General features: G+C 34.0%; 3 protein-coding genes across 4 annotated transcripts; 2 read left to right on the top strand and 1 right to left on the bottom strand.

Moving 5' to 3' along the window:
• Positions 1 to 834: 834 nt before the first annotated feature.
• LOC130614015 (uncharacterized) lies at positions 835 to 3,391 on the bottom strand. Its single transcript, XM_057435397.1, has 2 exons — positions 3,085 to 3,391; positions 835 to 1,336 (listed from the first exon to the last, which is right to left on the bottom strand). Exons 1-2 carry the CDS (start codon positions 3,347 to 3,349, stop codon positions 984 to 986), a joined length of 618 nt encoding a protein of 205 aa, XP_057291380.1. The 5' UTR covers positions 3,350 to 3,391; the 3' UTR covers positions 835 to 983.
• A 246-nt stretch (positions 3,392 to 3,637) lies between these two features.
• On the top strand, positions 3,638 to 16,406 carry LOC130614014 (leukocyte receptor cluster member 1-like). The gene is made up of 8 exons (XM_057435396.1): positions 3,638 to 3,797; positions 8,753 to 8,852; positions 8,936 to 9,073; positions 9,546 to 9,666; positions 10,410 to 10,470; positions 10,839 to 10,959; positions 14,104 to 14,261; positions 14,621 to 16,406. The coding sequence occupies exons 1-8, from the start codon at positions 3,775 to 3,777 to the stop codon at positions 14,685 to 14,687; spliced, it is 789 nt and encodes a 262-aa protein (XP_057291379.1). The 5' UTR covers positions 3,638 to 3,774; the 3' UTR covers positions 14,688 to 16,406.
• A 1,846-nt stretch (positions 16,407 to 18,252) lies between these two features.
• On the top strand, positions 18,253 to 23,942 carry LOC130613681 (D(1) dopamine receptor-like). Of its 2 annotated transcripts, none has more exons than XM_057435009.1 (2): positions 18,253 to 18,298; positions 22,451 to 23,942. In XM_057435009.1, the coding sequence occupies exon 2, from the start codon at positions 22,485 to 22,487 to the stop codon at positions 23,805 to 23,807; it is 1,323 nt and encodes a 440-aa protein (XP_057290992.1). In that variant the 5' UTR covers positions 18,253 to 18,298; positions 22,451 to 22,484; the 3' UTR covers positions 23,808 to 23,942. The 2 variants fall into 2 exon arrangements, with proteins under 2 accessions (XP_057290992.1, XP_057290993.1); XM_057435010.1 differs by lacking the exon at positions 18,253 to 18,298 and adding an exon at positions 20,677 to 21,537.
• The last annotated feature ends 12 nt before the right edge of the window (positions 23,943 to 23,954 follow it).

Genomic DNA, 23,954 nt, shown 5'->3' with positions numbered 1-23,954 from the left:
ATAATAGCCGTATTTTGTCTGTCTCTGCGCGGACCCCCCGCTGAGTTAAAAAATGATGTTACGGAAACACGAATATCAAATGCGATATATTTTTATCCACTTTGTTGCGACGGGTAAATTTAAAGGACGGGCGAACCCGTGGATTTTTCCACGGGCAACGACTAGTCTCTTTAATAATAGCCGTATTCCGTCTGTCTGTCCGCGAGAGCCGCGTTTCGTAACGGAAACACAAAATTTTTAAAATGCGCACTAATACCAAATGCGATATATTTTTGTCCACTTTGTTGCGACGGGTAAATTTAAAGGACGGGCGACCCCGTGGATTTTTCCACGGGCTAACGACTAGTTGTTTAATTGAAATACAGGCTCAGGAAGGATGGGTGTCTTTCGAGGGCGTTAATCCAAAACAACAATTTTTTGCAGTTAATAATTTCCGTATTGGACCACGGTCAATACAATAAATTATTTATGTATGTATAAAGTGTATATACACAAAGCAATTTTAATTATTTCAGAAATACTAACACATTTTCCATGCAACAATTTTCGCGAATCGAAGGAAATCAAGTTTTTTAAGCGTATTTCAAAAAAAGGTAAAAAACACACTTTGGCCTGCCTAAAATTTGCTTACTAACGTATATTGCGTTTACGGCCGAAGAGATGTAATTTTGAAATGTTCTTCTACGCTCTAATCTTTTTTTTTAACAAATGTACTCAGCTACAGATTTTTTGCGATTTTCCCATGGATTAAATTTCTCAGTTTTTTTCTGAAACCGAAGGTAACTGCTTTTAAAATATTGAAAATCTAAGAAAGGAAATATACAACAAAGTATATCGCTACATACTTTTAAAAAGAAACAACTAAGCTAAGTATCTCGCATACATACGCATAGAATACTTGCACTTTCGTCATAAAAAGTTGATCACTGCAACAATTCGGGTATGCTGACAACAATAGTGCAGTGCTTTTTGGAAAAACACATTTAAAGCAAAAGACCTTCTGATAACAGGCAAACTCCGACAGAAAGGAAATAATGAAACAAATCCACATTCTTGATTCCCTGAAATCCACGGCCCTGATCAGATACAATAGTAGCAAATATAAAGCAACAAGATCCAGCCAAAGAGTATCTGTTGACTTGTCCACGATATTCCATGAACACTGCTGAAATGATCACAAACAACACTGAAACAACTGCACAGAAATCACGTACAGCGACATGTAGAGCTTCTATACAATGTAATAAGGTGCTAATTATTGAAAGAACTAAAAACATCCAACACAAATTCTGGTATTCTGTTCGTTGAGTATATGCTGCTGCAATCATTGGTAGACCTAAAAATTTAAAAACAAACTTAAAACAGTTTCTCAATAACAGTATGTTGACATTTAATAAGCAGTAGATAAATGAAAATTTTGTAACAAAAAGGTTACCATGAAGTGGGGATACCATTATATATACAAAAGGTTGGACATGTTATTTTAAATTCACCAGGTTTTTCAATTACTAAGTTTTGTGGGAATCAAATTTTGCAGATGACTAGGCACATTTTTTACTTTCATGGTAAATGGAGTAAGTTTTATAAGAATTACCTAATTTTAGGAAATTAACAACTTTAAAAAGTAAGTAACTAACAAAATTTAGCTAAACCCGCTTACAAATAGCATTAGAAAACGTGAATCAGGAAATATGTTTATTTTTAATCTGAAATGAGTAAGTTTTACTGAAATTACCTTAATCTAGGAAAACAATGTAACACAAAAAACAATCGCAAAATTAACACAAAAAAATTAATGGGAATGCCTATAACAACTTATAAAAAAAACATAATTAACGCGATTTAGCTCAATGATTTACAAAAAGCATTAAAAAATGCAAATCAGGAAATATGTTTCTCTTTCTTCAAAACGTTTGCAATATCATTTGTCCTGCAGCCTTAAACACACTAGTCAGAATGCTTTTTTTATGGTGAATTAAAGCAAATAATATCATTGATGAATATGCACACAACTATATAATATATGCATGTCTGTAGAAATTCTATAGAAATCTGGCACATTTAAGGAAAGTCATATGGGAAGATTTGTGAATAAGCAAAATATTTTTTTGAAATTGCAACAAAAAGGCTTCAGGCGAAAAATTAAGAACATCCCCCCGACTAACTTGACATACCCTAAATCACTGCTGAATATAACAAACTAAGGAATAATGAAATTTTTTGCATGTGTTTTTGAATATGTCTAGGAAAAGAAACCTGTGATGTAATTTTCTTTGGCCTAAGTCATAAGTTGAAAAAGGTCTGTTGTGGCAATACACCTTTACAATAATTTGGGAAAACTAACACTCCATCGCAGCCTATTTTGCGATCGGAGGAGGGAAACATCACACTTTTATTAAGGAAAAAACACGTTTTTTCGTGATAACTTTTCTTATCGTGTTTTGTTTTTAATGAAAAGTACACATAAGTTGTATTTTATTATTATTAACGCTTCCTGAAAATTTGAAAGAAATTGATACAACGGAAAATAAAAAACTGGAGAAAACATGCTTTCGTCTCCAACAAACTCTCATAAAAACACGATTTTTAACTCCTTTTTTCCGATATTGCAAAACGATGGAAAGCCATAGGAGCGCATGTACAATTGAATTATCGCAAAGGTGTATTATATACATAGATATATAGATAGATAAATATTTTCTAACATATAAACCTTTACATTTGATGTCTGTCGTAAATATATATACACGTACAAACTTATCTTTAAATATACATTTAAAAAGTTTCCACAGTGGACTCTCCAAACTCGAAACCCTTTAACTTGAACTGCTCCTACCTGGAACGAATTCGTAGGCACCGTGAAAATTTGCTAATCAACTCTCATAATCAACTCTCCACTACTCGAATCTCAACTAAATCTCCTTAAGTCAAACAATATTTTTTGTCCCTTGAAAGCATATTAGGCTATTTTCACTCTTCATAACTCAAACAATCTGAAAATTAAAGAATTTAAGAGTTTTTTTATTTGAATATTTTTTATGTGTGTTCGGCCCCTCAGATCATTTGAACAAACTTATTACCTACCGATAATAGATGCTAGAGCTGTAAAATATTTGTGCCAACTCTCAAGGGAATGTTGTCTTCTTGGAAAAAAATATCCAAATCTTAAAAACCCCAGAAATGCAGCAAAACCTATGAATGAAAATCCAAACATTCCAAACCAACCAATTGTTGCATATCTCCATGAATATGCTCTCATTCTGTTCATTCGCATTGTTCCAGCCACAAAAGAACATGCACTTAACACTAAATCAGAGATCATTGTCGTAGTCTCTCTATAGTAAACCATGTTTGTTTATTTTTTAACTTCTAAAACAGAAAGTGAACTAGTGAACAGAAAGTAAAGAAAAAAAGACGTCAAGCTTTCTAGCTCAACCACAAGAAAAATTAAAATTACGATAAACGATGTATTTTAGTGGCAAAAACTATAAACCAGCTATTTACTGCCAAGGACTGAAAAAGTAAAATGTAGCTAGCTAGCCAGAGAAAAAACAAAACAAAAAAGCGCAGCTGTTTGACAGATTCCAAACGATTGGCACCCATATTGAGTTTTAGAAAGATATATCGAGTGCGTCCATAATACGAAAAAGATCTAGATAACAATGAGGACATGATGCGCCAGCGTGGGAATAACTGTTGCGAATTTGAAACAGGGTCATGAAAGAAATAAACGAAAAACAAGCGTGGAAAAATGCTGGCTTGGAGACTTAAAAAATGAATATTTTGCCAAAAAAAAGGTAATGTAATATTTTATCTAAAAGAAAAAGTAACTATGAATATATAATAGATAAATATAGCTATAGATAAAGTTTACGTTGCATGCTCATTTTCTCTATCAAAAAAGGAAGTAAACAGAGTAAATTTAAAAAGGCTTTTTGATAGATAGCTAGCTTGATAGATAGCTAGCACAAGATGCAAGATTTGCATTAACTATCTCGCTACAAAAACGGTTCAACTCCAATACATTCACGATAGTAACACACACAATTTTGTTGTTTAATTCACACGTAGGAAAGCCGATGAAGTGTATCCCCTCTAGCTACCTGATTGTGTGGACCCACAATCCACAATCATAAATGAATCTGGTCAGTTGCTAAAGGAACTATATGGACACAATAAAACTTATGACATCTAGATGTAGCCACTAAGTTTGCGCAAATTTAAAGCAGCTAAATCGGGTTACCAGTGATATTTTTTTAAAAATAATTTTTTGAGGAAACGATTTCAAAAATGTGATGCTTTGTGGTACACATGCTTTTTTTATAAAAATATCAAAATTCAAACTGGGATAGTCATAATTCTTCTTTCTTCATCTCCCTTTTTTCTGAACAATATGCTAACAATATATTGTTTCTAATCTGAAATACCAGCAAACACACCAGATTCTGTGGCGCCGTAGATTAGTGGTTATAGCTCTCGTACTCTGTGCGGGAGACCGGGGTTCGATTCCTCTTGACGGCGATTCAGCATGGGCGAGTGAATGTTACCATAGCCTCGGGTTAACCCAAGCCATGTGAGGGAAATTGGGAAGATGGCACACTGTGTGGGCCGTTAGATGTTGCCGGGAGTTGTCTAGTAGAGCGCGGGCTCTAATTGGGTCTGCGTAGCTCAAATGAGCATTAAATACTCTAGGACTCTCCATCTACGCCATGGCCCCTCCTGGAAATAATAGACAGGGTATATCCCTCGATATTTGTGAGGCTAGCCATGTAAAATATGCACATCTCTCTATTCTTATAAAAGTATGATACATATAACCAAAAAGGTGACAGCTTCATCTTTATCAAAAAGCGTATATTTTCATCTTTCTCCATCATATGTCTTTTTCTTTTAAGTTTCTCATGTTATTGTGATAAAAAAAGTTATGCCACGAAGATCAAAATTAATTTGCTGAAATACATACGAATTGATAAAAAATAATTTTTTGCATTGATTAACACGCTAGCCCAAAAAAGCAAAAACCGAAAAAGATAAAGGTTAACAACTTCAATTAAATATTAAATATTTACAAATTATTTCTGTTGTTGATTTCTAAATAAAACTTTGTGAACAAAATTTTCGTTGATAATGCTGCTACTGCAATTTGGGACATTGCTAGTATGCAAATTGTCCCCGGTTTTCCAGTGCAGGTGGGTTAGGCCCGGAGTTTCGGAATGCTTCCCAGTATCTTTCCGCAAGTGGTTTCCACTGGGTCAGATTTCCATCAAATCCTGGGGTGTGCTGCTGGCGGTTCAATAGAGGCATGTCATGTTCCAATACATCCCCCTTTCCACACAAGTGCCCCTATTGTTTTCAAAAACCACTCAGGGCACTATTGCTCATTTAGGCCCCTCTCAGCCAAGTACCCAATACTTTTTTTCCGATTAAGTCCTTTGTTTCCACTCCTGTAAATGTATTATTATTGGGCAAATTATTAGTTTCACATCTCAATCAGGTCTTAGTCAACTTTATCCTTTCTGGCTTTAGCCATGGGTTTAAACTTGGGTACCAACATGGACAACTTTTCCCATCAACAACTTATATACAACAAGTCCTCTATGAAAAGAGTGTTGAATAATGAATATGTAAAAGTGTTGAATAGAGGACATACAGTTGGCCCATTTGATTACCCTCCTCTTCCAAGTTTTCATTGCTCCCCATTGGGTGCAGCGCCTAAAAAAGATGGTTCCATTCAATAATTTTAGACCTCTCATCACTACAAGGATTCTCAGTTAACAATGGTATTTCTAAGGACTCTTATTCAGTTACATATTCATCATTTGACGATGCCATTAAAATAGTACGTGAACTTGGCCGGGACTGCTTTCTAGCAAAACTAGATATCAAACATGCCTTCCGGTTATGCCTAGCTCACCCGGATGCTGACACCGCCTTGGTTACAAATGGCAGGGAAGATATTTTTTTGATTTTGTTCTTCTCTTCGGTGGATGGTCGTCACCGTTTACTTTTAATCACTTTGCAGAACTACTTTACTGGATTCTTCAGCACCTTGCTGCCATTCAGCAGCTACTTCATTATCTAGTTTACTTTATTACAGGTAATTCTTCAAAAGCCGCCTGCCAAAATATCATCAATTTAATTCAGCAGGTCTTCAACTACTTGGGAATTCCTTTAGCCCAGAAAAAATTGTTAGTCCATCATGTTAGTCCATAGTCCTGACCTATTTAGGCATTGAAATTGATACCACTGAATTCGTTATACGTTTACTTCAGGACAAATTTGATGCTATTTTGTCCTTGTTGAGAGCGTGGAAAGGAAAGAAAAAATGCACAAAAAAGGAGCTACTATCACTCTAGGATTGTTGTCTTTTGCATGCAAAGTTGTCAAATGTGGTCACATATTTTTGCGCAGGTTAATTGACCTTTCTACTACTGTAAGAAGTCTTTACCATCACATTTCCATTACATCGGAATCTCGCAAGGACATTGAGTGGTGGTTAAATTTTTTACCCAGTTGCATCAGAAACTTTAAACATATTTACGGATGCTTCCATGAGTGGTTTAGGCGGTTTTTACAATGGGAAATGGTTCTCTATCCCTTTTCACAACACCAACAATTACAGCATTACCTTTCTTGAATTACTTGCAGTTGTTATAGCAGTACATTCGTGGGGGGAGAAGTGGTCTGATACCCAGGTTATTATTTATACAGACAATGAGGTCATTGTCCGCACATGGAGTACTGGTTCCTGCAAATGTGAGCACATCATGAAACTTGTTCGCTTGTTGTTTTATTTAATGGCAAATCACAACATTAATGTTCTGAAGTGCCACATTTGTGGCACTTCTAATTTTTATGCAGACCTACTTTCGCGTTTACAGGTTGAAAAGTTTAAGGAGCAGTGCCCATACGCCGAAGAGCTCCCTACTCCTATCCCCTCATCAATCTCTGAATTCTTAGTGTGACAATGAATTATTTCTTCGACGATGCTTTGTCACCAAACACCAGACTCACCTACCGTTCTGGATTCTCATCCTACAGAATGTTTTGCCACCACGTCTCTATCCGGATGTTTCCGCTCATTGAATCCAACCTTCGGCTCTATGTCACTTTTATGTCAATGTGGGTCAAATATGCCACTATCAAAGTGTACTTGTGCAGGATACAGTACCAAAGTCTAATCTTTAAGCATTTAACATCTTGTCTAAGCAGTTAGGGAAAACTGTAATTAAACACTGCTAATGTTGTAACATATTGAAGTGAAATTGGTTAATGAATGTCTAATTAAACCTGGTTTAGACTGCTTACGTAAGTATAAACATAAGCGCACAAATAAAAAAATCCAAATGCCATTAGCATAATCGTATGAAATCACATTGTGAATGTCATAAGATATAGGCGCAAGAATAATGTTTTACCCCAAGTGGGTTAATCAGTATTTGATTCTATAAATAATTAAAAAACTGCCGTAAATAAGACTTATAATCAGCTAAATGGAACTCATAAACAAACTTAGGTGTTGATTTTTTTTAATATTTCCCTGGCGGGGTTTTTTATTATTTTATTTTTTTAAATTTTTTGAGCCATAATAGTGTCAAAAAGTCCTCCCTCCATCGCTGCTAACTGTTATGTTTATGTTAAAGGTGTGAATGTGATATGCTGATGCCCTAGACTTTTCAAAAACACATGCAGGAAAATTTTTTTTTTTATTGTCCCTTCTATATAATTGTCAACCAAGATTTATGCAATCATGTAAGGGGGTGATAACATGCATGTCTATATCCCGTCTATTGTCTATTTAATTCACTGATCAACGCAATATGCAACAGAAGTTTCCGGTAACTTATGGGAAACCAAGTCAAGTGCATTTTGCAATGTTAGAAACTTGCTGAAAATGTAAATCTTGTAAAGATTTAAGTTTTTTTCAAGAATTTTATCAGGCTTAAATAAGAAAAATGTAGGTTCAAATTATCCAAATTTTAAGAATCCTTAGGTTCAACCCAATGAGATTATTTCTTATAAAACTAATGCGAAAGGTGAACTTTATTTACAAATGTGACATATGGATTAAAAGCTTTCAAACAGATTTACTTCTTTGGTCTGGCTAAAATTTTTTTGTCCCATTTACAAAAAATAGCCAGGAAAGCGTTTTAAATTGGAATATACAGCCTGGAGAGAACATCTTCTTTTATGGTATCTTCATTTCCTATCAACCTATACCATTAGAGGTGCTCTGAATGTTCACAAAGTTCTGTGGATTTGTGGACATTTTGTCAAGCAAAGCATGGGGCAAATTGTCATCACTTAAATTTAGAGAGTTTTAAGATTTGATTTTCATTGTAGTTCGTTTATTATTTAAAGTGGATGTCCACTCGCCTAAAACATCACATGTGAAGAGACTGCAGGCAAAATTTGTTTCCAGTTAAGAATGTCACTGTCTGTTCCATATTTTCTGGTTTAACACCAGATATTTACAAAATGCAACATGTGCATCTCCCTTTAACCTTTAACCTGATGACATGTAAGTTTTCCGACGAAAATGTCCATGTTCATGAACACTTTGTCAAAGACAACAAGTTAGCAATAAATAGTATAGTGCATTCTGCATTTTCTCAAAATGTTGGGTAACCTATAACCTATATATCGTAATTATAGTATATGCCCTTACAACCAAGGGAATTGTGATTAGTGGAATTTTTCTGTGTTATGCTTATTTTATGCTCTGTTTATGCATCATATTAATTCTTTGTAGATGGCATGTTCGAAATCAAGATAATAAAGAACGTGTAAGGAGGGATGAAGAAAATGCCCGTCTGGAACAAAAAAAAGAAGAAGAAAGGATAGCTCTTGCTGTTAGTTTTTTTAATTATTGTTTTGTATACCTAGTTTTATCAGCTTTATACTTGGTTCTTTTTTATTTGTTTTTATTATTAAGGAACAAGAAGCTAGAATATCTCTACTGCGTAAGCAAAATGCCAGAATTGAAAGTCCTGTCCAGGCTAAAGATTCTGCACTTGTTCCAAAAGATAACAAAACTTATCATTTAAATTTATTTGCAACTGAAGAAGAAAGTGTGAGTAATTTTATATGATGTTGATACTATTCTTCTTTTAATGTTGGTGGCTTATTTCCCTCTTTCTTTCTTTGTTTTAAGCAACAATTTACTGTATGTTTGAGATATACACTATAATTTTCTTGATTAGGCATACACATATATTAGGTTATTTTTACAATTAAAAAAGAAGGACATTTAGATTACTCTTACCTATTAATATATGCTGCGTTTTTGACACACATGCAGCAAGAAGCACAAGATTTCCAGATTGGCTAGAAAGCTAATGCTAAGAGGTTTTTAGTTTTAGAATGGAGAAATTAGTGTTTTCAGAGCTATTTAAGTGGTCTTTTCTGAAATAAGTGGAGCCATGTCCCCTCTTGCCAACCCTTTATGTGCTGCATAAGTTTAACCCTATTAAGTTTAGTGTTCATGTGCATTTATAGTGTGACTTAATCACTGTGTTATTATGTACTGTGGATAATCTTATTAGGGTGGAGTAGTCATAAAGGATAACGAGGAATATATAAAAGAGAAAAAGAAAGAGAAAGAAAGTTATGAGCAGAAAATTGGCTTGCTAACCTACGTGGGCCAATCTGCAGCTGAATCAAAACGTATGTTTGTACAGTAAAAAAAAAAACGTTTTTTTTTTTTATTGGGTTTGTTTAGTTTTAAAAACAAAAAATTCAACATGTTCTCACCATGTCTTAATACAAAATAAACGACTCTCAAAATCATTTCGAAACAACAAAGCATCTTTAAAGCATCTATAAAGTAGAAATATCCACTCTGATGTCATTATACTGTCGCTATGTACAATGATGATTGATTGCCTCCCTTTCCTTAAACTTAAATTATTTGTGAATGTCTTTCTTTTTTAAATAATTTTTTCTAAGAAATGCCTGTCTCCTAAAACAAGGCATTTGTTTGTATCTTTTCAGTGAATGTCTCAACAAGTTTGCAGTAGTATTCGCATGGACATCATTCAGAATTGGAGAGTAACTAGTTAACTAACTGACCATGTTGATGCTTGTTTTACACGTTTTCAAATTTGTCTTTTTGTCTACATACAAATCTTTTGTGGGTATTCTGATTTGAGCTTTGTAGATTCTGTTGAGCATTTTTCTAAAAAATATCCCAAGTTCTAAGAAATCTTAAACTGATCGAAGAATTTATTTGAGAGGACTGTATTATACACTGCACTGCAGTGGACATCTTGAATTGTAACTAAGATTTTCCACAAAGGATGTTAATTTGTACAGTTTGATTTGGTTTTCTAGCTAAAATATATATTTGACTGTATTATATGACTGGTTTAATACCGTTATGAATTTTTAAGACTCGTTTTTATTTGTAGAAAAAACAGAAAAACCCTGGTATTTAAAGAATACAACAAACTCAAAAAAAGAAGATTCAAGGTAAGAAAGTTCTATGCTTTGGAAATATTTTGATTTCTTAGAGATGTGATGAAATGACTGCTGATGTTCAATTGTTGACTGTCACGGTGTGGATTAATCCTTTGTGCTCATGGAAGTCAGGATGAAACATCTCATTCCAAACTCTCTTTTTCTCGTACGGATTAGACTCGATTCTAAGAGACTTTGTTTTGTTTTTGCAGGGAAAACCTGAAATACTTAGAAATTTTTGTGGGTGGAATTTTTTATGTTGGGAAGTATAATTTGTGCATTCAAATTTTGAGTGCCTTCATATATTGGTATACTTCATAACCTATCAATCATTTCATTGGTCGTCAGTTTTTTTCTAGTTTTTCCATTTTATGTGCTAGTGATTCTGAGAAAGAAATATCGAAAAAAACACGCCTTGATCCGATGCTACTCGTTGAGGAAAGTTTGAAACAAAAAATACACAAGAAAGATAAAAAGAAGAAGAAAAAGAGAAAAAACGAGGTAAAAAACAAATTGTTTAAGTTATGTTTGATTGAATTAAAATATCAGTTTTGTTTTAGGGCTCGATATCAATGCGGACGTATTTGCTATTTAGTTAGGCGATAAAAAAACAAAATTTTGGCACAGTTCTTATTTATCCCTTCGTTTTTGATGTAGTTTTAGCATTAAAATTCTCCAGTATATGGTTGCTCATATGTAACAATAATATACATTATAAATGTCGATATTTATGATGTAATCACCAAATATATATGTGTAACTCATCATATATATGATCATGTAACTGTTTATATATATATGATCTTGTTATACATAATATATACGACCTCTCCGAAAAAATTCGAGCTATGTGTGTGAGTCTGTCCAATCCGCAGTTTTCACATCTTGGAATACAAAGGTTGGGAAATAATGTGTTGTACTTTTGCGTACACTTTTTTTTTGCTTCTTTTTTATATTTTTATATATTTTTAAGTTTAATTTAGATCTTTATCACCTTTACAAATCTATATAATACTATGTACGAGTCTCGAATATATGTAAACAGCTCCATCAACGGCAGTGCTTTGTGCGGAATACATCCAGCATGGCGTCAGCCTGTATTTTTATTTCAATTAAAGCAGAGATTTTTTTGCATTATCCGATAGTAATTACTAATCGCCAAAGTTGTATCTTTTTTCACAGATTATTTTTAGGTTACAAAACTAAGATTCGCAGTAAATTGTGTTACAGTGGTGTATTATGCATAGTATTAACCTTATTTAAACCGCTTTGCGGGATTAGAATGTGTTGGGTAGAGCTTAACCAACGTTGGCCTAAAACATTTTAGTGGCTCTGAATTTTTTCATCATGTGCACAGCCTTTGATTACATTATTTTGATAAATAAATTGTACCTATTTTTCCGTTATTTGGGAAAAATCTATTATCTTTAGCCTTATCAGCCTCCTTTTAATGTCTAAATTCTGGAATTTAGAAAGTACCTTAGTAGAAAATAAGGCTAGGATAAAGTAGTGCGGAATAAAATAGTGCGGAATTAATTAGTGCGAATTAGGGTGTATTTCGCACTGATAAATTTATTAAAAAAAGCTGATGTCTTTCTGTGTATCGTTATTGTTCGTCAAAACATCATCTTTCTTTCCCCCCCTTCTTTTTCCCCCTTTCTTTTCATTCCTTTCGTCTCTTGAGATGCCAAATAAGATCCAGCCACAAAGCCTTCATCACGTGTTTGGCTGTATCACTGTTTCAAAAATGTTAATAAGTTTTTTGTTTTTTAATGTGCGGGGTATGTAAATTGTTACTGTACAGGGAATTTCAAGTCCACCTTGCACCAGTGGTGAAACACAGTAATTAGAAGAACTCAGACTCGCCATGACCTTTGCTCCACGGTCAATTAAAGACTTCATCACTCGAGAATTTTCCATTGGCAAATGTCTAAATGTTTTTCTTGTCGTAGTTTTGCTTACTTTTATGGCAAAAAAGTCGAAAGGGTTGTCCCTTTCGTGCATACAATTGAGTTCTTCTCCCACAAATGGTTGCCAATAGTTGCGATAGAAATGATACCATCTCACAGCAGATGAATATTCGTAGATTTTCTCACCCATGTTGCAATGCTAAAAGACGTCTAACTGTGTGGAAAAAACTGAGTTTTTTATTATTTTTTTTGAAGAATTCGAATGAAGTTAGGGTGGTGTAGTGAATACTGTAGTTGCAATTGCTACAGGAAAAACCTTAAATCAATCGATCTTGATTCAACGTCATGGGCTAAGAGTTTATTCATACGGATGTAAACGTGCATGTACCACCTCAAAACCAGAAATCACGGAATTTAGTCGAAAACCATGTAGTTCCTCATTCACTAATCATGAACTTTGACCAAACTCCTGTTAAGTATGCTGCAGTACAAAGTCGCACATTAGATATCAGAGGTACTTCACATGTTGCTATTGCAGGGTCTGCTTACAAACAAGCCATCACTGTCACCTTTTAGCAATGGTTTCTTACAAATGCAGCTGGTTTATGGCGGGAAGACGGAAAGAAGCATACCAGCATTTAAGTTTCCAAAGAGCTTTGCTGTCAGTGCCAACCTGAAACACTTCAGCAACACGGAAGAAACATTAAAGCTCATTGATGGCATCATACTACCATATATCCAGCTGGAACGCAAAAAATTATAACTTCAAAATGACCATCCTGCATTGTTGATCCTTGATGTCTTCTCAGGACAAATGACACGTGCCGTACTTGTAAAAATTACAAGAAAGCAATATCCATTTGGTTCGTGTCCCTCCGAACATGACTAATTTGTTTCAACCACTCGACCTCACAGTTATTGGTGCTGCGAAAGGCTACATGAAGCGACGGTTCACCGAGTGGTACAGCAAAGAGATTTGGAGAGAGCTTGAGGCTGGAAAAGACCTGGACGACATTGACATCAAACATACACTTACGATGCTAAAACCTCTACACTCACGTTGGCTTTTGGATTTTTACGACTACCTCACTTCATCTAAGGGAGCAGAAGTAATATCAAATGGTTGGCAGGCTTCACGTCGACCCGTTTGCTTCTGTGGATTCTTTAGAAACGGATGATTCCCTTTCAGATGAAAGGGATATACGAGCTAGTAAAGAGGACATTTAACCATTTACCTAGATTCGCACTAATTAATTCCGCATTAATATAAAAAATTCGGCTCTTAATTCGCACTAATTTATTCCGCAATTTTTTATACTCGACTTATTTTCTGCCCTTAAGGTATAGCAAATACAAAACAATTGTTTTCCATTACATTATTCTGAAAACACCTCATTACAACTTTTAAGTCAAAAATTTCGTTGACCCTATTTTGAAAGCAACCACTGTGTAGATAAATATGAACGAACTCAACTGTTGATACATATGTGTAAGCTATGTATGTACTATATACCATTTACACATCATATATGTTATTCATGCATCATATATAAGTCGTTGAATATTGTACATATGAACAACCATACCAGTGTATGGGATTTTATCGCGATTGGCTAGCATGATATTTAAATAACAATAATAATAATAATAATAATTAAATAACAGCTGATTAAAATCAAAATTGCTGAACCAACCAATCCAAATTTTATTTCGTTTATTTGTTGTTATTTTTTAGAAAGCACCATCTTCCTCGAAAGCGTCGAAATCGATCGAAGACTTACGGGCGGAAAGAAGGAAACGGGAAAAAATTGAACGTCAAAAAGCGGACCAGCTATTGCGTCATAATAAGGGTGAAGGTGTGAGCGATACAAGACCGGAACTTGATCCACGCAGGTAAGAGCCTTGAGATACTGCGTACATTATCTATATTATAATACCCGTATACGTCTGCCTGTCTGTCACGCAAAATGGTACTGCAAGTAGTGAGAGGTACGCAATGTACAAAAAGAACAGGCGAAGCCGTGGATTTTCCACGGGCCACCGACAAGTTATCTCAAATATGCTGAAGACATTCTGACTATAATTTTTTCCAGAAGAGAGCTGCAAAAGGAATAAAAATGTTTGAATTTTATTGACAGTAATGATGCATGTTATTTAATTCTACAAATGCGTTTCTTTTAAAATCAGCTCCTTAAACTTCGCTTTTTCTCTGTGAATATTCAAAGATTTTGTATTATATTTTATCTTTTTAGATACTCGAACCAATTTAACCCAGATTTAGCCCGTAAAAGAAAATTCGAGCGCCATCACCCGTACTGAGTTCATGCAGGAGAAAACAAATTGATGTAGCGGAGGAAATAGATCCTAAAATATCCCGAATGCCATTATGTTGCGAATGAAAAAACAAATACAAATAAATTTCGAAATACATAAGAGATTTGCGGTGCTGAATTGTTGCCCTTTTGCGGAAAGCGACGAGCGGCATCCTAAAAGTAGGAAGAAAAGAAAAGTGGTTTGAAAACTAAGCTGTCGAGTACAAAAATCTGAATGATGCATCTTCCAAGTATTTTTCTTAAATACATGCAGAAATATTTTGTCCCTAAAGCAACTATTTATATGACGCGTTGAAGGTTTCGCTATGTAGGAAACATTACGTAGTAGTCCATCATACAATAGACACACTAATCCTCTATAGAGACGAAAGGTAACATTGTACGGCTAATTATTGTCAAGTTAAAAGGAAATCATATCTATTTAAATTTTGTTTCCTTTCTATTAAAGTTCGTACGTTTGTGTAAATACGATTATAACGCGCAATATTTTTTATATATATTATTACCTTTACTTTTTTCTAATTACTAGAAAAAAAATGTGATTGCAGCGAGTGGTTTGAGCAGAATTTTAGATTTGAGTCCTGAATTTTTTGAAGGAGATGGAGAACGCTTGTATTTATGGTGTCCCATGGCTGCCAATATGTATGTTAATTTTGTTTTAAAATCAAATTAAATCGACTTCGCCTAAAATAAAATTAAATTGATTTTGCTGCCAAAAATGTTGTTTATAGCAATGACATTTAGTGTAAAGTTGGATGCAAAACCTTAATGAAATAGCACATTACACGCATAATTTATCGAAGTACGTTACACAGAATTTGATGCATGAAGAAATATTAGATTTTGTGAAAAGGTACTATAGCCAGTACCCGTGCATCTTACGTATACTCGATCGCAAGTTTCGATATTTTAGTATCAATTATGATGACACCACTGTAAGCATCTCTGAAGTCATGGCTATATTGTATTCCCGTTTATACCGCGATAAATGTTATCCTTCAAAACAACATTTTTGGCAGCCATGGGCCACGCAGAATTTTCATTTGCAGTTAATTTATGAAAAAAATCAGTTTTGATTAAAATGAAAAAAATGCCAAAGTGTTAAAAAAACAATTGTATTGATAAAACAAAAATTAAAATAAAATTAACTTTATTTTTGTTTTCATATTTAATCGGAGTTTACGATTTTGTTGATGGCAGTCATGCGCCACCATATACTTTTCAGCTGTCTGGTTGCTCTCGTATCTATTTCGTGTAGAGACACACCCATAATCTTTCTTTTCTTTTTAATATCACGTAAAAGCGCAAAAAAAATTCTCACGTGTCTGCTTTCTTTAGAATTTTATTTATTAAAGAAATAATAATGCAAATATTGCACTAACTGATAAAATTACGTTTGTTATTATAACAATAGCGTTCATTTTGAGGAAAATATTTTTATTTACCGCGCGCGGAGTGAAATTTTCAGCCCGACGGTATCATTTACGCCCGATGCGAAGCAGGGGGTGTAAATGACAGTGGAGGACTGAAAATTTCACTCCAAGGGCGAAGTAAATAAAAATATTGACCGAAAAATTAATCCTATTACTGTCATAAATTACCGTAATAAACCGAACAAGCGCCTGGGTGCTCATTAAATTTTTGGATTTTTTGCATAAGGGCTTAATCAAGGGGTCGCTTAAAAAATACTAGGCGCTTATAAATTTTTCCTATTTTTGTACAAATTAAAGACAACGGTAATTTTGAATTTTGTTTTTTTTTCCTAAAAAATAAAACTGAACAAAAGATGTAAAAAAAAATAAACTTTTGTCTTTCTAGGGTTCTCAATATAAGAAGGTAAAATTTTCAAATAAGCGCCTAGTTTCTCAAGGTAGTTTTCGATTAAGCGCCCCCTTTTCTCAGGTGGGCGCTTAATCGAGGAGGCCGCTTAATAAGTGCTGGGCTCTCATTGAACTTTGAGAAAATTACCTGGGCGCTTATTCGAGGGGGGGGGGGGGGGGCTTGAAAAATGCTGGGCGCTTAATCGGATCATTACGGTATTTTAATATCTTTAAAGCAAGGTTTGTTTTTTTGTTTGTTTTCGTATTTCAAAATTTCCGAAAGTAGCCGTAACAGTAATTATTTTTGATTACTTTTTTTAAGAAAACCAAAATCGAATTCTTTTTTCTTGTCCTGATCTTGTGCCAAACAGAAGACATTCTATTGTAGTTTGCGGGCCGATAACAACATTACAACCCTGGAAGCGGATTGTAAATCCATTATCGGCCCGCATTCTTTGAACGCACCAAAAACACAGGGCTGATAATTTAAATTAACGCCCGAGGCTGTTATATTTACGCGCAATAAAGCTGTGATAATATCCAGAGAACGCCCCAAAATGAGTTATACTGAATCATGTGTCATTTTTACACTTCAGATGTAGCTTTTTCAGTTAAATAAGTGTGTTTGTAAATTTCATTTCTGCAGCGTAGTTAAAGCCTTTTTAGCTAGCGATTTGTGCTGTCACGACAAATAGCACGTCACTTGCTACGGACTGCTTATTTACAGCGTCATACTCAGGATTTAGGCGGGTGTTAAAAGTTAGTTTTTTGTGAACCCAAAGTTGCCAGACAATTGACTGAATTAACTGAATTTAATTGAAGACCCTAAAAAAGTCTCCAGGGGACTGATATTGAGAGATGTTTCAAATGCCATTAGAAATCAATTTAAATTTGCGTTTTTTTAACCAAATCCTCATGTAAAGCAAGACATGCAAAGTCAAGTCTCAGGGAACGAGTACTTCCATTCGATAAAAATGTGTAAGAAATGAGGGAGAAAAGTATGTTCCACACGTAGAAGATTTTTTTGATACGCGCTCTGGTTGCAACGTGATATGTGTTGTCACGTATTTCAGAAATATTTGATAATTGGGAATGAAGTTGCTTCATCAAAAATTCTTTGATGCTTTGTCTATACACATTACAAACTCGACCCCAGTACCTTTAACGTAAAGGCAAAAACAGTTACCGAAGCCCTGGCGAAATGCAAATAGAACGACTTCATACGTATTAGTCTTGAATGATCATGCTGTACAATTTATTATTCGTATTTTTCAGATTCATGCAATATAAAATAGTCCAGACTCCGAAAAGAGTTGGAAATGAATTTGAAAGAAGAGTAGAGAATGAATTTTTTTTCTCACTAAAAACGTTGGTGGTGTTTTTTTTCTGTGCGTGCCTTATTTACAATTTATCAAGTACACTGACGTTTCCAAACTATTTAACATTGTCAATTTCAATACCACATTGTATATTCACGTACTACAAATTGTACAATACTTGAGATTGCGTTAAAAATGTTTTTCACAACTCGCCACATGAGGTTTAAACCTGTGTGGTTTTTACATAGAAATCAAGAATATCCCATTGTTGTCGAGTTCAATTCTCGATACATTAAGTTTTTGAAATATTTATATTAAAGTTTTTATGTATTCTATTTTTACCATTCAAAACAATACAAACAGACCTCCTACCTACCAGGTTTATAAAAAAGATTTACGTCTTTCTCAAAGCTTATTTTCTTCAAAGCCAGTAAAATAATTGGATGGGCTGCGTCTTGGTAGGTGTACTTGGTATTTGTTTGTTTTTGTGTATTGTGTATCTTATATATTACTAAGGATAGAACTGAACCAATTTCGATCTTGTGTCAAACAAAACATAAAAGCTGACTGTAATACGAAGAAACGAGTTGAGACGTTGTTAACAATTAGATAACTAAGAAAATTTCTTTAAATCTATCTTGAAATGTTCATCCACTACTGCTGTGCTGTCTCACAGAATAACACAAAGGAAATGGAATATTGATAAAAAGATACCCTATTTTATTTTTCAAAGTACGTTAAAACGTTCAGATAAGGAAAAAATGCATTCCTCTGCTTTCTAATGAGAAAGTTAAGCTTCGTACAGTTTGGGAAAAGATCTGCAAGATTTCTGCATAAAGTGTTTTCACAAATCGCAACAGATGGTTTCATTCCAACAGGAAAAAATCTGGTTTTTATTGGTGAGAAATATGGTGATTTTTGCAACATTCTAAAAACTCGTTCCGGGAAATGGCAGTTAAAATGTATTAAGGGAAGAAATATTTTGGGAAAAAAAATTGGAGAAATTGGCGGAATTTAATCTAGTTAATGGCAAAAAATGTTAAATTTAGCCAAATTTTCTTTCCGCCAAAATATCTCACCTTAGGAAACATTTCTATTTCTTCTATAAATCAGTGCTCAGACACGGAATATACTCCTCTTTTCTCTATGGATTCAGACAAGAAACTGCGAGATATAATTGGGGATTTTCTGTTAATATTATTATTGTAAGGCTCAAAAGAAAAATTCTGACAAAAGAATTGACATGCCAGCCTTTTTGATATTGATAGGCAAAAATTCTTGGGGACCCGGGTGAAAGGTATGCTACTTATAGTGGAACTTGAAGAAACCTTTTTAATAATATTTTTACTAAGAATCTTGCTTCTGTTTGAAATTTTATGTCGAACAGAATCTTTTTTTTTCTGACAAAGATGTTCTTTCAAAAATTTATTGATACAAATTAGCGCGGCAGTAAGATGCGCAAACGCACCTCTGGAAACTTGCTTCATATTATATAGTACTCTTTACTCAACATCGTCCTTAAGATTTTTTTAGTTTTCTTTCAGGTTGTGTTTTACGTAAAAATTAAAGTTTAATTAATAATTATTTAATGTTTGAATTCTTGTGTGTATAATATATATACGATCAGGTGTATCCTTCTCAAGTCATTCTTGTCCTTAGTGCTCTTTAAGATAAACCATGAGGTTTATAACAAAGAGCTCTGGGGACGAGAGTATCTTTAAGTAGCCTCTAATTTTTTGTGTGTATATACTCTTCAAATTTATGCATAATTTTTGTTTAAGTGCCTGTTTGCACCCCGAAATTTTAAATTCTTTTAGATATAAAATTCCTCTGCTCGAGTTCAATCTTGTCCCTAGATTTTCTTTGTCAGTGTTTTGATATCTGGGCCCGAAAAAGGAAGATGCACTGAGAACCAAGTTGTCGTGTTAGGTGCACACCAGTTTCTGACTGAATAGATCCTCATTATTTATGATCTAATCAGTCATCTTTTTATTACTCAAACCCACAGCACACCCCCCCCCCCTCCCACCAAAAAAATAAAAGAATGAAAAATGGTAGCAAAAAAATCGGATGGAATGTGTTCAAACGTGATTTTGATGGTACACTCACTTGTTAAGCAGCTGGTATAAAATTACAAATAAAATCAGATAAAAGATAGAGGATAGAGAAGATTTAGAGGATAGATAAAATTCACTTTTACATTGTTGGCGTGTTTTGATGTTTGACCAAATATAAATTCTTTTTTATCATCACAAGTTGCTGCTAAAGACGTGCTATAAGACGTGCTATTTGTTTTTGTTTTGGTCAATTTTTTTGAAGCCTTGTGCTCCCCATTGACCACTCATGCTTACTGTATAAACGGTACAAAGAAGTGAAAGCTTGTGTGATTAATTTAGTATCCAGGGTTTCTTTTTGCTTCAGAAACGAAAAAAGCTTGGGAAGAGGTTGCATATCATAGACAAAATTATATAAAGGTCAGAACATATAGCAACACACCGAAACTATAGTTTAGTTCTTTGTTGATGAGAATAATTATTGTGTTCAGTAGAAATTTTTTTTGTTGACTTCAATTTAAAGTTAGCATTAGAAATTACATGGCATATGATATAAAAATATTTGTAATTCTATTGTAACTTTATGTACCAAAAAAGTTTGCTATATTTTGTTAACAATTTTTTCTTCCAGCCTCATTTTTTATTTTATTGATATAGGGTTGGATTAAAAAATATTTAGATAAATAAGTATATGGAAAAAGGTCAAATAAGATAAAAAAAGTTATACTTAAGATAAATGCGAGAGTCTAAATATCCACGCAGAAATTCGTGCCTAGAGCTATCTATGACGTCACGTAGCATCAATAAAAATCATGCGTGAATGAAAAGTTGCTTCTGGTATTTCTCTTCAACATTAAAACTTTTTTTTTTTTAGGAAAAACACGATTTTTTTTATCAATCAGGCCTTTTAACTGAACTCAGATTTAGTGATCGTTTTACGAAGTATATGCAATGGCGTTTCCTGAGTGTTTTTGACCTGGTTTGAAAGTTAAATTACTTTAATTCGTGCGGATGAATCTTACTGTCTTTCACGATTCACGCTGTGAGATCTCTTATAACTAACAGTGAGAGACAATTTTTTCTTCGTGTTATCAAAAAACTCATAAAAGAAGAAAACCCCGCGTTTTTCTTGTGCCTCGGACCATCTTTATTCCTTTTTTTAAAGTTTTTTGTTGGAGAAACAGATTTTTGCAACAACAAACCCTAAGTACTTAAAAAAATAGCATCATGTGAATGAATAAAAACATAAATAAATAAATGACTATAAGGTTTGCTTCATTTTTTAGTTTATGACGTCAAAAAAAAAATTTTTTTTCCGCTTTTATAATGAACCTCGGATTTCTTTTGATTTTTTTAAAAGCGAGGGATGTCCTTTTTTATCGAACAAATCTTTACATGAAAACTAAAAGCGCCAAAAAATTATGATTCTCCTCAAAGCGAAAGTTAACAAGGTAAAACAACGAGGTTTATCGTTCTGTAAAATTATCAACACATATAATGAGTTTGTTAAACAAACGAGAGCGAAAATATGTACTGATTTTATGCTCCGTCATGTTAATATAAAACATGAATTTCATAAGAAGAGGGAAGAAAGAACTGGTTGTTATTGACTTTTTAGAATGGATTTGTTTGGAGAGCAAAAGGTTTGATGAAAGGAGATTTTTATTGAAACTGTATTTTATTTTCAATAGATAATATTTTGCGACTATTAGCCAACACTGTTTCGTTTTCGTGCTTAGCTTATGTTAATTCAAAAAAGTTTAAGAAAAAAACACATATTGGAGTTTGGTTTTGTGTAGCTAACACCTTCTAGGTACGTTATATAAATTAAGTTTACAAAATTTAAAAATAATATCTAGCAACGTCGATGTTAAGTTTTAACTATCAACTCACAGGTTTTTTTCTGCCCTTTTTTTAAAATCGTAACTTGGAAAAACATATAGACAACGATGGTGCACGATGAAGAAAAGAAAGACGTTCTGTCACCATTTGAAAAATTCTTTTTTTATTTTGAAATCTTATATTTACGTACAAATTCATATTTTCACTATCATTTTTCGCATGACACCAACACGAACGCCATCTCAACTCAATCTCTCGAGAATTGTTCGCGCTCTTTGTTGAACATTGCAATATTAATTGACACTGCATTTCCACAATTATATAAAGCAAGAAAAGATTTTTGAAATTTAATAAAAAATTTGGGAATCATTTTATTACACGTTTTTTTAAGCAAGTGAAATTTCGCGTTTAGGTTGGGTTATGTTTATGCAAAAAAAAGACAATCAAATTAAAAACTTAAACTTGGCTCACAATTTTAACAGACGAATGGTCCTGTTTTCAGCTTCAAAAAACATCAACAAAAGGAGATATGTTTAAAATATTCTCTCGTTCTTTTCCAGGTTATGTATGTGCGCTGAATTTATATACCTTACAGCTTAGCCTAATACGGCCGCACTTATAAATAATTTCGATGTAACCAAATGGACTATTGTAATTTTCCCCATCGTTCGAGTCAACATTTGCGTTTTATGTATTTTATCTTTTATCTTTTAGACTTTAAAACTTACATATATCAAACTATACATAGATGTCATACGTAAAGGCGTTGCAGTTTTTTTGGGCCTGTGTCGTATTAATTGGTTCAGCAACAAAGCATGCAACTGGCATTCTATCCAACCAACCAACGACTACACCAGTGCTGCATAACCAATCAAGCACCACTTCACTACTTTCTAACCGATCGAATACTTCGCTGTCACAACCTGTCGATCCATGCAGCGAATCCACAACGCTGCGTTATAGTCTATTTGCTTTGTTCTCCATTACCATAATTTTAGTCGGAGTTACAGGCAATATTCTCTCCGTTGTGGTCATCTTATTTTCAAGAAATCTCCGAAGGCAAGTAACCTATCGTTTTATCGTATCACTGGCCATGGCGGATTTAGGGGTGTCGTTCTTCATAACAACGTATACAACAGACTTTTACCTGCACAACACAAATTTTTGTCTTTCTTTGAGACATTGTTACTATTACATATTTAATGACCACTTATTTCCAATCGCTTCAATAACACACTTCATGGTCATCGCAGTCGATCGTTGTATTGCCATATCAATGCCGTTCTTCTATTCGGCATATTTCACAAAAGCAACGACAAACGTCATTATCTTCGTCATCTGGTTTTACGCGTTGTTGTGGACGTCGTTCACTGTCGTACCATGGTACGGTTTGTCGGAAATCTTGCTTAGTAAGCGGAAGCTTTTTATTTGCTATACAAATTACAACAACGTGTTTCCCACTGTCTTGGTGTGCGTGGTATATTTGATACCTGCGGTGATCACTACTTGTATGTATATTATTATGTCGCGCATAGCAACAAAACAAGCAGCTGCTATTGCCAAGTTAAATCCACACACTCACGGTAAAATGAACCGAATTTTCAAGAAAGATTTGAGAGCGTATAAAACTGTTGCAGTTGTGTTTGCTGCGTACATTTTTTGTTTCCTTCCGCGCTTCATTTATTATTTGGTTGTAATATGGGATATAAATGCCATAGTGAAGCTTAGTCAATGTTGTCCAACTGCTTTTGATGCAGTAACGACATTGATAAACAAAGTTTTGCCTACCTTGAACAGTTGTGTGAATCCGTTCATTTACTTTGTATCGAGCGCTCACTTTCGCGTGGCGTTTAAAGACCTGCTTTACAAATTGCTGGGTAAGCCCCGGGAAGGCATTCACTACCCTGATGACTCTACGCATGTACCAAGTAACATACCGTGCCGCGGGTCGTTCGATAACACAATAGACGAGACCACACTACCGAGAGGAAAATCCTTCAATTGCTCTATTAATAAAATTTCCAACGAAAGCCTTGACAATATTGGAAAAGAAAACGATTCAAAATTATAAAAGTATATATTTGCTGTCTTAATTGTGGTATTCTTTTATTCGTTTATTTATTATTTACGTTTTATTTAATTTTACTTATTAATTCTGTAGTGCTTATGTCATTATTTCAAATAGTTAAATTTTACTAAAAAGCACTATTAAAAAAAT

Source organism: Hydractinia symbiolongicarpus, chromosome 11 (assembly GCF_029227915.1).
Source record: "Hydractinia symbiolongicarpus strain clone_291-10 chromosome 11, HSymV2.1, whole genome shotgun sequence".
NCBI lineage: Eukaryota > Metazoa > Cnidaria > Hydrozoa > Anthoathecata > Hydractiniidae > Hydractinia > Hydractinia symbiolongicarpus.
The sequence above is the reverse complement of the archived record's forward strand: the minus strand, read 5'-3'. Positions and strand labels throughout refer to the sequence as shown.

Excerpts from the sequence above, each read along its gene's own strand:
- LOC130614015 (XM_057435397.1), bottom strand. The coding sequence starts at position 3,349 with ATGGTTTACTATAGAGAGACTACGACAATGATCTCTGATTTAGTGTTA. Across the intron at positions 1,337-3,084 it reads AGCTCTAGCATCTATTATCG|GTCTACCAATGATTGCAGCA; the intron begins GTAGGTAATAAG and ends TTAAATTTTTAG.
- LOC130614014 (XM_057435396.1), top strand. The coding sequence starts at position 3,775 with ATGAATATTTTGCCAAAAAAAAG. Across the intron at positions 8,853-8,935 it reads AAGAAAGGATAGCTCTTGCT|GAACAAGAAGCTAGAATATC; the intron begins GTTAGTTTTTTT and ends TTTATTATTAAG. Across the intron at positions 10,471-10,838 it reads TCAAAAAAAGAAGATTCAAG|TGATTCTGAGAAAGAAATAT; the intron begins GTAAGAAAGTTC and ends TTTATGTGCTAG.
- LOC130613681 (XM_057435009.1), top strand. The coding sequence starts at position 22,485 with ATGTCATACGTAAAGGCGTTGCAGTTTTTTTGGGCCTGTGTCGTATTA.